This window comes from Malania oleifera, chromosome 6 (assembly GCF_029873635.1).
Source record: "Malania oleifera isolate guangnan ecotype guangnan chromosome 6, ASM2987363v1, whole genome shotgun sequence".
NCBI lineage: Eukaryota > Viridiplantae > Streptophyta > Magnoliopsida > Santalales > Ximeniaceae > Malania > Malania oleifera.
Genome location: NC_080422.1, coordinates 87,129,494 through 87,144,223, shown reverse-complemented (window position 1 = coordinate 87,144,223; position 14,730 = coordinate 87,129,494). Strand labels below are relative to the sequence as shown.

Here is a 14,730-nt window from a genome sequence, read left to right as displayed (position 1 = left end):
TTCTCTCTTTTTCTTTCTTTGTGCATTGATGGCACCCCCTTTGTGCATGCCCCTTTAATGAAATCTCTCTTTTATTGATCCAAAAAGAAAAATTTCGATACTTTTAATCATTGATTGAGATACAATCTTCATCTTCTTCTTCATGAGACTTATCTCCAATATCTTCTTCCTCTTCTACCTTCTCTGCCTCTTGGATCTCATCCTCATCGATAAGTTCCAATATTGCAACCCTAGCAATGCTAGATGAAGCTCTTCCTATAGAACACGAGGATGCCATTCGCATTTGTTCTTGATCTAGTGTATTTCAGCTCCAGCAGCTTCGGAACAACAACCAATTCGAAGCATCATCTTGAAAAACACATTCATTGCCTCATCAGAATCTCTATACATTCTACTAATCAGCCTCTCATTTCTATCATCAACATCGTTTGGAAGATGGGATCAATGGTATCACGCCTCATGAATTGATGCCTCATAGTTCATTTCTATTTCACCAACACTAAATCATTAAAAGTTTAAAGCATTGTTGGGCTAGCAAATGTTACCTAGAACATGGGACATTCTGGTTCATGAAGCTGTAATGGGATCGTGATTCGTGGTATCACACATGCTCTAATATTTGGAACTTTAGGGGTATACTTGTATAGTTATATTGGTGAAACTATATATGATGGTAGTTTATATTTTGGGAATGTTGAAGTGTTCCAAAATCTAGAAACAATTTTCTTTTGTGAAATATATAAACTAATGAATTAGGAATTATAATCTACTAAAAATTGTTTTTTGAAAAGTATTGAATTAAAACTTACGATCGATAGGTTTTGTGTTTTAGAACGAAAATGTACCATGTTTTAGAATGTTTTTATGAATATGTGGTCTGCTAGGGTGTTAAGTGTTTTCTGGTAACCATGCGACTAGTTTATTCCTTTTCTACAAAGCTGGAAGAAGTAAAAAGAACTTAGTAAACAAAGTGATTCTAAAAGGTAGTAGTAAGCCAAATATTCTAGGTTCTTTAACCCATGATATCCTAGTGATCATGTTGGAATATGCTCAATTTATTTTGCAGCTAGTAGCACAACTTGTGAGGCTAAGAAATCTAAGAGAAAACTCTTTAAAGTTTGAAGCTGACAATCCAAATGAGCTCCACCATTCTGCTATTTATAAATTTAAAGTGAATGTCTACTAGCTAAGTGGCTAAAAGTGTTTTAAAGAGAAAGGCGGAGTTCCAAAATGCATGTAAACACTTACTAAAACCAAAGTAGTCAAAAAGCCAATTTAATCAGTGCATTTGTCTTCCTTTGTCTCACAGCCATATCAATCCAAAGAGGCCATGAGCAGTCGTATAATATGTCAACTCATTTGAAAATTTATCTTACAAGTAGTGGATGATACCAACCTTGCAATATTTGTACAAACCTGTCATTATTTTTTCATCTTGCTCAATTTTAGGGTTTGAATAGAAAATTCTGGGTTTAAGAAGTGTACGGTTGCAGGAAAACATTGATGAAGTGGCATCCCCACCATGTGTTAATAATTACATTTTCTTTCTTTAATTTATCTCCCTCTCTCTCTCTCTCTCTCTCTCTCTCTCTCTCTCTCTCTCTCTCTCTCTCTCTCTCTCTCTCTCATTGAATGCCCAAGCTATGGCTTCCTTAGCCCTATCCATAGCTTCATAAATATAACCTCGCAAGTTTCTTTTCCCCATTTAGGATTACATGAACAAGTGGGTGTGTCAATTTAAGGTCATGAGCAATAGCAGTCCTAATGGTAGGCATCAATACCGTTAGAACACCACTTTACTTAAAAGCTTAATCTATCAGGCTGTGGGCGAACAATGTATATTAAACTTTAACACTCCCCTGCATGTGTAACTCGATAGCAGGTGGAGTTCACACACACAATAAATAGCACCCATTGCAGGGAATACAGTTATTTTTTAAACACCAAATAATAAACACATGCAACATGACTAGAACCTAGGACCTCTTGGTAACTAGCTTTGATACCATGTTAGAATACCACTTTACCTAAAAGCTTAGCCCCAGTCCAGAATGTTTTAAAAAATAAGTACTTTTTCATAAAAGTACTTTATAAGTACTTATATCAATAAGTAGTGTCTTGTTTACACTTAAATAAGTGCTTATTTCAAAAATTACTTTTCCAAACTAAGAAAGAAGTGTATGTTATGAAATAGTAAATTTTTTTAACGTAAAAAAGTACTTATTTCAAAAAGTAATCTCAGACTACTTTTAGATAAGTACTTAGATAAGTACCTTTTTATTAAAATGTACTTTTCTATAAGTGGTCCCAAACAATCCCTTAAGCTATTAGGTATGGGCCACCAATGTATATCAAGCTTTAACAAAATACTAGCTGCTTTTTTGTCGGCTGCCTTTTTTGCGTATTACTAGTGTTCCAATCTTCAGAAGTAAACATCTTCCTTTGGTTTTTCTTCTGAAGGTGTGTTAAATGAAGTTTAGGCTTGTTGCAAATCTTGTCACAACAGGGCTAAGTAACTCCTTTCATCTTTGTGAATTATCCTATCATGTTCACCACATCAACATGGTTATAAATATAATCTTCATGTCTTGCCAGCATCTTCCCAATGTCCTCCAATTTCGAATTGATGCATTGTGCATGGTGTCCAATACAAATGTGGCCTCTTTGCTTCCACCAATATCCCTATTCAAAATTCAATAGTGAAGCCATTACAATACTAAAACAAACAATACTATATTATATAATTAAATTTGAGGAATAAGTTATTACCTGCTGCAACATAACTTGAGGCATTAATTTGTCACTACTTGAATCACATTTCATCCCCAATTTGCTCCACCATCTCACCAAGTTTATGCAATTCATTTACATTCTTGACAATAGTAGAAGCATCAATAGACTTGACAATCACTGACCCCCTTGGAGAGTTCTCTAAGAAGTTTATTATATGACATAATTGAGCATCCATGTTTTGCTTATTCCTTATGGACCTTCATCAAGTTTTTGGTTTGACTAATGTCCTTTAGGAAAGGAACTCAATTCATGATAGCTTAGTGGCTTTATTCTAGGGTCATATTGATTCAAATGTCATTGCAACGCTCTCCAAACCCACAACATTAAATGGTATTGCACCATCATACATCCACCTAGCTACATCTCTACAAGACATTTTTCAATTCTTTCTTACATGTCATGAGCCAAACTTGTTCAAGGCATTATGCTTGACTTGTTTGCATAGGATGGGTTACCATAATGTAAATAGTAGCATAGGTTTATGCTTTGTGAGCCTTAGTGTAAAGTGGGAGTATGACTCCTTGGACATTTTGATGTTTCCTATAAAGCTCCTTGGGAGAGGGTGAGTGTTCATCAGTCTTGTAAAAATCACTAGCTTTTCAAAATGTGTTTAGTCCTCTTGCCTCCCTTGCTAAACACATGTTGCTTACGGAGGTGTTAATGAATTGTGTTGCTTCAATGTTTAGCGCTTTCTTGCCATTTTCTTTCATGATTTGCTTACTACTTCCGTTCAACTACTATGAATGTGTTGTTGCGGTAAACCGCGGTAATCTTTGGCTGACTAGTGAAGCAAGAGTGCTTTAGCTAGTGCTGCACTTATTGGATGTTTGTTTGCTTCATCTTCCTTTCTTTCTGACTTTGAATAACTTTCATTGGATTAGGCGTAAAATACAAATCATAGGCCCCTTTTGTTTTAGTTTCTTGAAGATGGGGTGAAGAGACTTGCTTCTAGATTGTTGGGAACTTCCACTTGCACCACTAAGCACTCTCTTGCCATGAGATTCAATTTCTTGAACTTCATCTTCTACACCTTCCCCTTAACAATCTACACAATCAAAATTAGGAATGGACAATAAATCATTTTCCTCATTCTCTGCTTCTCTTTTCAACATATATTCCCTGATCTTCTCATGAACGTGAGCTGGACGCTTGTTGCTTTATTTTACATTTCTAAATGTTGTTTTGCCCATAATACTCCTCCCCCCTCGTTACTTCTCTAAAAGAGTCCTTATGCTTTCTTGGCTCCAAGTGAGATAGACTTTTACAAAAATTACAAATAAATCCTATTTATAAGAAAAGCTGAAGAAAATTACAGATAAAACCCTAAGATACAAGAAATTACAAATGCACTCCTAAGATACGAGAGATTACGGATAAACCCCAAAAGGCACATCTATACAAAAAAATCCTCAAATACACATATGGCTACTTAAATAAACCAAACATACACAAAAGAAGGGTGTCCCCGGGCCACAAGGCTCCCTGCATCCCCAGGCCACAAAGCTTCTTGCTTTGCGAGGGTATGGGGAGGGTCGTCACAGTGTATAACTACTAATTAAACTAAACATATTTTGTGTTTAGGAACCAACAATCCCTTGACCCTATTCTTTGAAATTGGTTTCTCAATGGTGTCAAGTGATCCATCCAATTTCCCCACTTCCTATCCTACATAACCTTCTCTAGCCATTGGGCACCCGATGTGTCTGAAATATGCCTTTTTTTTTTATAATATAATTCATTTTTTATATGATTAATTAATTAATTAATTTAATTTTAGTATATTCTAATAATTCAATTAGTTTTCTCTATGTCTAACATTTGCTTTCTATCCCATTATGAGTTATGCTAAGTTGGGCGAAATTTGGTAAAGTAATGGCATGATATTGAAATTTGTAATTCGTATGGGAGTTTTAGGATTTTAAAAAGTTCATAGTAAAGAATGAGTTGTAATTATGGATTAATTATTGATTAGTTATGAGTGAGTTAAAAAAAAAAATTATGTTGTGCAATAATGTTTTTCTATTATGTTGTTTTAGTTTTAACTTTTAGCACTTAAGCAACATTCATATAGGGTTATTTAGGAAATAAAAGTAGACACCAAAGAGGGAGAATCCCCTATATATATGTATAGATGACTAGGTGAACTTTCTTTTTTCTTTCTTTCCCTTGCCTCAGCGCTTCACTTGCATTTTTTCCCTTCTCTTCTTCTTTTGATGTATGCCTGCACCTGAGGCCAAGGCTCCGAGTGCTTTATGCACCTTGATGTGCTTGCGCCTTTAACAGCTCTGTTCCCAAGTTGCTTTGTTGTATGTTTGTTTGTTTCATATTTATTACTGTATTATACTGCATGCAGTTTATTATTTTTTAAGTCTTGATTATATTTAATCAGCATTAATGCTTTCTGTTGCTGCATTGATGTATCAAGTTTGTACAATAAGTGGCATTGAAAATCATGTCTGACATAAGTTGTTATTAAATGAACAGGTTGTGGGGTGAAACTCAGGGGTGATGATCCTACTGCCATGAAAAACTTTGTTTTTAGTGTTCAGAATATGGTGAATGGGTTGAAGTTGTCTGGTCATGGCCAGGAAAAAATAAATAACAAAAGAGTATGCCTTCTAGAAACGTTTTTTTGTGAGGCAACCTCAAGTTGCTTTGTTTCCATTGCATATTTGCATCTGTCTTATATGGTGAAAATTGCAGATGGAGTTCATGCTTGAAACAATTTGTGACATCAAGAACAACAAAAAAAGGCCCAAGGAGGATCCTGCACAACACACACGGATAAAGAAATGGCTTCATAAGGTCTTGCATGATTCTTTTTCTGTTTATTTTATCTCCACAACTCCTTATATATATTAACAAGTTTAAATGACCATTAGCTTCTCACCCCCGGCCTACCTGCACAAGTTGAAGAATTATCACTAATTACCCAACTAAATTTCTATTTAAGGAATCAAATTCCGGACCTATCCTTTGGAAACCATCTCTCATTTCCAACTGTATTTTTTTATGTTTTTGATATCTCATTATGTGTATGTTCTCTCTTTCTAATTTATGATTATCTTGTTCCAGGTCATGTATATACTCATATATTGCTTTAAAACATTATCACTTTTGAACATACATTTGGTTCTCAAACTTTTAAGGAGTTGCTATTTTGGTCCCTGATGTTCTATTGTTTCTATCTTCTAATGTGGTCTTCTTACTTGCTCAATCACATTCAATAGTTAACTTTGGCAATCCATTTGGTTATTCTTGTCTCCAATTCTCTTGTATCGTTGACAGAGAAGAGAAAAGGGAAGAGATTTGGGGAGAAATGAAGTGAAATTACTAAAAAAGATTAAAACAGCCTTTGACAACATTTAAAAAGTGGCTGTGTGTGGTATATTAAAGCTAATTTTGTGTTGTTTTCTATGCTTCTTTCCACTTTCTCCCCCATTGAATCAAATAGATGAGGAGAAGAAATTGTTTTATTTTCTCCTCTCTTGTAAAGTTTCTTTTCTCTTCTCAGTACTTGTCTCCGACCAAATGAAGTGTAGGTGATGCAGGACGGTTCAGATAGAGAAAGAGAAACAAAGGAGAGATGGGTGGCCTTGCTAGGAGGGATGTTCTAGCGTGGGTTCTGGATGCTTCAGGGAAGGTTTTTTTGTAAATCATTTTTTGATCATTTGACTGGTTCATCCAGTTCTGTACCTCTTCATTGTATTAATTGGAGGGCCAACATTAAGGCATATGTTTGTCTGGTAGCTCTTAATGGAGTGAGCACAATCAAATTTTGCAGAGTACAAGCAGGTTTTATGTCATGAGAGTTCTTAGAACATTTCTCTCTCTCTCTCTCTCTCTCTCTCTCTCTCTCTCTCTCTCTCTCTGTTTTTTTTTTGTTATTGCATCAAATCAGTTTTTTGGGGTTTGTGGACTAGATTGTATAGTTTGTTTGGAGAAAGTGGGTATGCGCTTATCAGTGGAGCAGTTTCTGCTTATTGCATGTTTGGGAAGGAGAAAAAGATGCTAGGTGTGTGGTTTTCGCTCTTCTATGGGGAGTTTGGTTGGAGAGAATGCACAAATATTTAATGGTAGGGGTTTGTCAGTACTTTTTCTTTGGGATTGGATTCAGTTTCTCGCGTCTCTTTGGGCTTTTTTTTTTCTGGTTGCTTTACAGTGACTTGTAGATAAAAAAATTTCAACATGATTGGCTGCCTATTTGTTGTGGGTTTTTTTTCCTCATCTCCCTTAAATATAATTTCGTCCTTTTAAAGTATTTCTTATCCTCAGCTTTGCATATTCTTCTCTCTTTTTTTAATCAAAAAAATGAAACCCCTAAGTTAAGCATGAAAAACTCAAATGTAAAATCACAATTTAAGTTTTGTATAAATTTATTTTGCAAGTTCCCACATCATCGTTAATAGGAAATGGCATATCAATCGATTGTTTTCCTACTGGTCCTCTAGATTAGCATCAGTGGAAAGTTGACTAGCGATGAATGTGACCAAGTAAGCTAGAGGACTGCATTAGAAGGAAGACAATTTCAGGGACCAATTTAGAAACTGCTTGAATGTCAATGGACCAAATTTATCAGAATAAATTATAGTAGTTGTCAAAAGAAACAAGAGGAGAATCCTGAATGCATTAGAAGGAAGACAATTTCAGGGACCATTTTAGAAACTGCTTGAATGTCAATGGACCAAATATATCAGAATAAATGATAGTAGTAGTTGTCAAAAGAAACAAGAGGAGAATCCTGAAGGACAAAAAGTTTATTTAAATGGTCTAGTTGAGGGACTATTGTCATTTGTCAGCTGCAGTAGGAAGGAGTAAAACTTAGATAATTGTAGGGTGTGACTTAGAAAATTGTATATGTGAAATAAGTTTGTAAAAAAAAAAAAACGCAAATGTGTGCTTCGCCTGTGTAACACAAATTCTTTGTACACAACCGATCTCAAGCCCAGATAAAGGAGTAGGGTTACATTAGGTAACTGAAACCCAATGTAAAACTTTGTCAGATCTTATTGTCATGAATTCTTACCAAATTCACCTAGATCAAGGGAATAGACCGGGTCAATATAAAAGGGAGAGGGTTAATGAGTTAGAATAAGAAACTAAGATATGGTTAGCAACTTGGAAGATAGGGACTCTTACGGGAAAAAATATGGAAATAGTGGAAATATTGTTTAGAAGGAAAATCACGTTAATTTGCTTTCAAGAGACAAAATGGGTAGGAGACAAAGAGTTAGAATAAGAAACTAAGATATGGTTAGCAACTTGGAAGATAGGGACTCTTACGGGAAAAAATATGAGTTAGAATAAGAAACTAAGATATGGTTAGCAACTTGGAAGATAGGGACTCTTACGGGAAAAAATATGGAAATAGTGGAAATATTGTTTAGAAGGAAAATCACGTTAATTTGCTTTCAAGAGACAAAATGGGTAGGAGACAAAGTTAGAGAAATTGAAAAATCAGGATTTAAACTTGGGTACACTGGTAGAGAGACTTAAAAACAGGGTGTGTATTATTGTAGATAGACTTTAAAGATAATGTAGTAGATGTTAAAAAAATAGGGGATTGGATCATTAAAATCAGGATAGTTTTAGGCCTGGAAATAGTGAATGTCATTAGTGCGTATACTCCGTAAATAGGCTTAGCAGAAAATCTGAAAAGACAATTTTAGGAAGATATGGATAGTATTTTACAAGGGATACCAATGTCTGGAAAGACATTCATAGGAGTTGTTTTGAATAGTCACATTAGCAAGGTGTTAATTGGATTGAATACCACTCTTTGTGAGGGTTCTTGTATTATACAGCAAATAGAAATGTCAGTTACGAGGCTGAAAATCAGCAATTACAGCCATCTAGGAGACTAAATAAAGCAATTACAATCAGATTATTAATTACTTACAATCAGCCTATTAATTACATAATATCAACTACAATAAGCCTACTACCATGTCAATTGGATTGAATACCACTCTTTGTGAGGGTTCTCATATTATATAGCAAATAGAAATGTCAGTTACAAGACTGAAAATCAATAATTACAGCCATCTAGGAGACTAAATAAAGAAATTACAATCAGCCTATTAATTACATAATATCAACTACAATCAGCCTACTAATCACAAAATATTTACAGCAATAATATAAAATCATGCCATAATTGGAGAGACTAATTATGGCATCGTATCTGACTGACACAAGGATCATATAGGATATGAGAGGATACATGGAGGTCATGGATATGGAGGTAAAAATGAGGCCGGTGACACAATCTTAGATTTTGCCATGTCTTACGATTTGGTTATATTGAGTACTTGCTTTATAAAAAGAGAAGAACACTTAATAACTTTCAAGAGTGGGCACAATAAAAGCCAAATAGATTTCTTCTTAACTAATAATGGGGACCGTCTATCTTGTAAGGATTGTAAAGTTATTCCAGGTGAAAGTTTAGCTACACGACATAGAATCTTAGTATTAGATGTTCATATTAAAAAATGGAAGAGGAGTAGCATAAATCAGCACAAGAGAACTAGATGGTGGGATTTGAAGGGAGATAACATAGTGAAATTTAAAGATAAAATGAACAAAGAGTGATTGGATAGTGGGGGATAAGATTGATGCAAATACAGTTTTGAATAAAATGACAAATTCTGTCGTACAGATAGCAAAAAAGGTTTTAGGTGAGTTCAAAGGAAGATACTTAGGTAGTAAAGGAAGTTGGTGGTGGGATGAAGAAGTCCAAAGAGCCATTAAGACAAAAAGAAATTGATATAAAATATGGTAAAATTTTAGAAATATAGAAAATCTTGAAAAATATAAAGAAGTGAGGAAAAATGCAAAGACTATAAATGAAGCTAGACATAGAGCTTATGACACTTTCTATACTAGACTAGATACGAAAGAAGGAGAAAAAGACATCTATAGACTGGCTAGAGCTAGAGAAAGAAAATGGAAAGATTTAGGTGATGTAAATTGTATAAATGACAAGAATGATAATGTCTTAATTAGAGATGAAGACATAAAAGAGAGGTGACGAAGATATTTTGATAAGTTGTTTAATAAAAACCAAAATGAAAGATTGAATTGGAAGTGACAAATGAAGAGTAGATTAAAAATAAGAGATTTATTTGCAAAATTAGAGCCCTTGAAGCTAAGATGGCATTAAAAAAATGAAAAGTGGGAAATCTATAGGACCGAATAAAATACCAATTAAAGTTTGGAAATGTTTAGGGGATAAAGGAATTATTTGGTTGACTAATCTATTCTATTTTATTATAAAAACCAAGAAAATGCCAGAGGAATGGAGGAAATGTATGTTAGTACCTTTGTATAAAAACAAATGTGATATTCAAAACTGTAATAACTATTGGGAATTAAGATTATGAGTCATGCGATGAAATTATGGGAAAGAGTTATTGAATATAGAATAAGATTAGAAACAAATAGTTTTATGCTTGAGAGATCAACAATAGAAGCTATTTATCTTTTTAAAAGTTTAATGGAAAAGTTTTGGAAAAGAAGAAGGACTTGCATATGGTTTTTATTGATCTGGAGAAAGCTTATGGTAGAGTACCTCGTGGATATACGGAGGTCATTAAGAATATGTATGATAGAGTAGTGTCTAGCGTTTAGGGCTGTATGATGAGATTCTATAGGGTTTCCAATCAAAATAAGTCTACATCAAGGTTCTACTTTAAATCCTTATCTTTTTACTTTAGTAATTGATGAAATTACTAGGAATATCCAAAATGAGATCCCTTGATGTATGTCGTTTGTAGATGATGTCGTGTTAATTGATGATAGTAGGAGCGGAGTGGAGTCTAAACTAGAACTTTGGAGAGCCACATTAGAGTCTAAAGGGTTTAGGATAAGTAGGAATATGACAAAATATTTGAAATGTAATTTAAGCAAGGTAAGGGGTAGTAATAGAGACAAGATTAAACTGGGTAATGAAAAGATTAATAGCACTGATAGATTTAGATATCTTGAATCTATTATGCAAGGTGAAGGGGAAATTGAAGAAGATGTAATACATAGAATTAAGACAGGTTGAGTAAAATGGATGAGTGCATTTAGATGTGATCGTAAAATTCTTGTAAAATTAAAAGGAAAATTTTCTAAGATGACTATAAGGCCGGCTATGCTTTATGGTTCAGAATGTTGGGCAACTAAGAAACAACATGTACAAAAAATGAAAGTTGCTGAGATGCGTATGTTAAGGTGGATGAGTGATGATTTAACATTAAAAAATAAAGTAAGAAATGAAAATATATGCAATAATTTAGGTATAGCACTGGTTGAAAAGAAGATAAGGGAGGGGCGACTTAGATGGTTTGGGCATTTGTAATGTAGGCCTAGTAGAGCACCTGTGAGGTGGAGTGAATTAGTTATAGTTTCTGGCATGAAAAAATGGTATGGGTAGGCCTAAAATAACTTTTGGAATGAAGTAGTAAGGAAGGATTTAATAGCCCTTAATCTAATGGAGGAAAATGCTTTGGATTAGGTGAATTGGAAGAGAAGTATTCATCTAGCTGTCCCCTCCAAGTGGGACTTAAGGCTTGTTGTTGTTGTGGTGGTCGGAAGGAGTATAACCTTTTGCTGCTAAGTACATGGTGAAGAATCACATGCAACTAACTGGTTACCTTGATAATTGTGAATTCTGCAAATTGTAGACAAAAAAAATATTATCACAGGACGTGGTTCTTTTCCCCACAATCAACATGACGACATCTGCTAAATACATTAATTCCTCCCCCCCCCCTTTCCCAATTGGTTAGTTTATGCTTATAAATGCTTGTACTTTAGCAGTTAAGGGTTGAAGATATATCAATTCGAGGGGTCAAGTGGAGCAAGCTGCTTGATCCTAACAAAAAGGGCCAATGGTGGTTGTCTGGGGATTTGACTTCTGCAAGAGACACTGTTCAGGAGGTTGCTAGCACAATAGACAAGGAGGCTCTTGAAGCCCAGAAAATGCTGCAGCTCGCTGCTTCTCAAAGGATGAACACAGATTCCAGAAGGGCAATATTTTGCATAATTATGAGCGGAGAGGACTACATTGATGCGTTTGAGAAACTGCTAAGGTTGGATTTGCCTGGGAAGCAGGTGAGCATCCCTTTATTTCACTCCTTTATTATTATTTTTATTATCTGTTATATTTTCCTTTTATGCAATAGTTTCTTTTTGCTTCTGTTTGCAGGATAGGGAGATAATACGAGTTCTTGTGGAGTGCAGTTTACAGGAAAAAATGTTTAATAAGTATTACACTGTGCTGGCTTCGAAGTTATGTGACCATGATAAAAACCACAAGTTTACTTTGCAGGTAATTCTTTTGTCCTATTTTGGAATTGCATAAGATGACGTTTTTCAGAATGAAACGAATAATCCAGGAAGCAGGCTAGTTAGAAATAATGCCTGATGTGAACCAATCTACGACATAATTTGGAATGTTAAACTTTTCCACATAAGTATTGTGAACTTGTACAGAAATGAAATTGTGGTTGAGATCACTGAAACGAGAATATTCTTACTGAGTTGATAAAGAAAGAAAAAAGTAGAGAGAAGGAGAAGAAGAATTTAGAAGTTCAATTTTTTATCATGTTTCTGGATTGTGTCTATGACCATTTTATTAAGTTGTTTTGTGATTCAGTAATAATTCAATTTTTGATTCATGTACCTTGCGCATATTCTCATCTTGTTCCAACTTCCACATAATGTAGTTTTCTGTTTTTTTTTTTTTTATTGTTTTATTTTTCGTTTTTTTTTTTTTTTAGTTTTTGTTTTGGTTTTTTGTTTTCTTATAGGAAAAGCTAAGTTAAGAGAAGAGGGAATGGTAAAAATATAGTGAGGATGATATAGCATGGTAGGGAACAGAAGAGAATAAAAATAAAGAGAATGAATTCAACAAGAAACTCAAGCCAACAAAGACATCCAATCCTGTTGAAAATTTAAGATGCAAATCCCCTTAAAACTACCAGGCAGATAGAAAAGGAAAACAATTCTGTACCAGCAAAAATGCTAGTGTTTCTCCAACCATTTATTGCAAAACACGATATAGACCACACAACCACAATATTTTAGCATTCGTACACCTCCCAAAAGCCTCTGAAAGAAGTCTCCAAAGAGCTTGGGCATCCTCAACACTCACTAAAAAGTCCAAATAACTTATTACATAGTATCCAACCTGCTGAACAATGCAAGAATGGATGAGAAGGAGGCTCCTCACTACAAAAGCATATCACATGCACATTGGCAAACAATGTCTTATAGGCTATAGCAGATTGTACCTCCTAGAACTTCCCAAGACCGAGATCCTAGAATCACTTAACAAAATGAGTAACCCTAACCTCCCCAAGAATAAGTTTTTGTAGAAGTGAAAATCCATAGACAAAGTTGCCATCAAGGAACAAGAAAGGGGAAAAGGTGCATTGTGAACTGTGGTAAGGTGAAAAAGAGGGGAAAGCAAGAAAACAAGGTTGCTCCCTCAGATTGCTTCTCAAAATTCACTTAAATATTTCTCAAAAAAGTGAGTCTGGAAAATCATTTTTTGCAATGAGTGTTTTTTGTAGTACAAGCCAAACACCACTTTTCTTTTCTTTTTCTTTTCTTTTCTTTTTTCTTTTGTAAACTTGCTTATTTTAAGTGATAGGTGCAATAAGCACTCTTTTTCTAAGTGCTTCCAAACAGGGGCTAAGTATGATCAGCAAACGTAGAAGATAGCAATCCGTCTCTCTTTCGTGCCCCATCTCTTTTCCAAAATCAGTAGGGGGGATAAGACATCGGTTAAGCCAACAATTCCTCATAGTCAAAGTTCCCATCCCCTTTCGGTTTACGAGAGATTCGGATACTGAGAAAGGGAGGGAGTACACAAGAGAGGAGCCCATTGAGTGACAAATCTTCATCATCCCTGCCTACTGAAAGATTCTATGCTAAACCCTTGTCAATGACTATCAATGATCCTACTTGAGGCATCCACCACTAGAATAAAAAGAAAAGGTGACAGAGGATGCCCTTGTTGCAGATCTCTGGAAATTGAAGACCTGGTGGTAAGTTCTCTATTAATAAATCCCAGAAATAGAATATGATTATAAATCAACCCCAATTTAATGTCTCTGTTTTCACCCCAAAGCTTATCCAAAAAATTACTATCTGGTTATCATAAGCTTTCTCAACTACTAGTGTAAAAACAAAGCCTTTTCTATTTCTTTTAGCATCCTCAATGATCTCACTAGGCATATTTGCCTAGCTTCATCAAGTTGCATTCATGATTGTTGGTCAATTGAATCATTACAAAATGACCATGAAATTGATGGAACAGTATTTTGACTTAGGTAATTAAGCTAACAAAAAATTGTGTGATTCGAGTGAGGTTCTGTAAAGTTATGTGTAGGCAAATTTGAGCTTTTGAAGCAGGAGTCAACTTCATATAGGATGTTTCTATGGATGATATTTGGACAGCCAAAAAAAAGTCCCAAGACTGACAATAACACTAGGAAAATTTTTAGAGTTTAAACAAATTTATGGAAATGTTTCTAATATGATGAAACTGCAGAAATCAATGCTTTGAATGGCAAAGACATAAGGCAAAACATTATAACAGTTATGAGGTGAAGCGCAAGCCTCTTGGGATTTTTTTTTTTAGATAAAAAATGTCACTAAATTACACATTTTTAAGAATATAAAAAATTGAGAAAATTACAAATAGATCTAAAAAATAAAGTATAATTTGTAAACTACTTGTTGGCCATTCTAAAAATAAATTAAATAATTAATTGAATTCAAGAAGTAAATCATGCCCCAAGATTGTAACATTTTAAGTTGAATTTATTTTCATGATCCAAGATGCAAACATTATTTTGGACAGGTTGGTGTTCAAGATTTTTGGAGATCTTAATACATTCCTTTATATGAAAAGCGTGGTTGTAATTTTTTTGCCAAATTTAA

The 14,730-nt window shown here is 34.5% G+C and overlaps 1 protein-coding gene across 5 annotated transcripts in view; it reads left to right on the top strand.

Annotated features, from left to right (window-relative positions):
• LOC131157992 (uncharacterized) overlaps positions 1–14,730 on the top strand; it is a 39,787-nt gene that overhangs the window by 21,982 nt on the left and 3,075 nt on the right. For 3 of the 5 annotated variants that reach the window (XM_058112505.1, XM_058112502.1, XM_058112503.1), the window contains 4 exons: positions 5,278–5,402; positions 5,497–5,598; positions 11,596–11,892; positions 11,987–12,109. In XM_058112505.1, the coding sequence (XP_057968488.1) occupies positions 5,278–5,402; positions 5,497–5,598; positions 11,596–11,892; positions 11,987–12,109 (647 nt within the window). The remainder of the gene's footprint in view (positions 1–5,277; positions 5,403–5,496; positions 5,599–11,595; positions 11,893–11,986; positions 12,110–14,730) is intronic. The other 2 variants (XM_058112504.1, XM_058112506.1) reach the window with 1 other exon arrangement.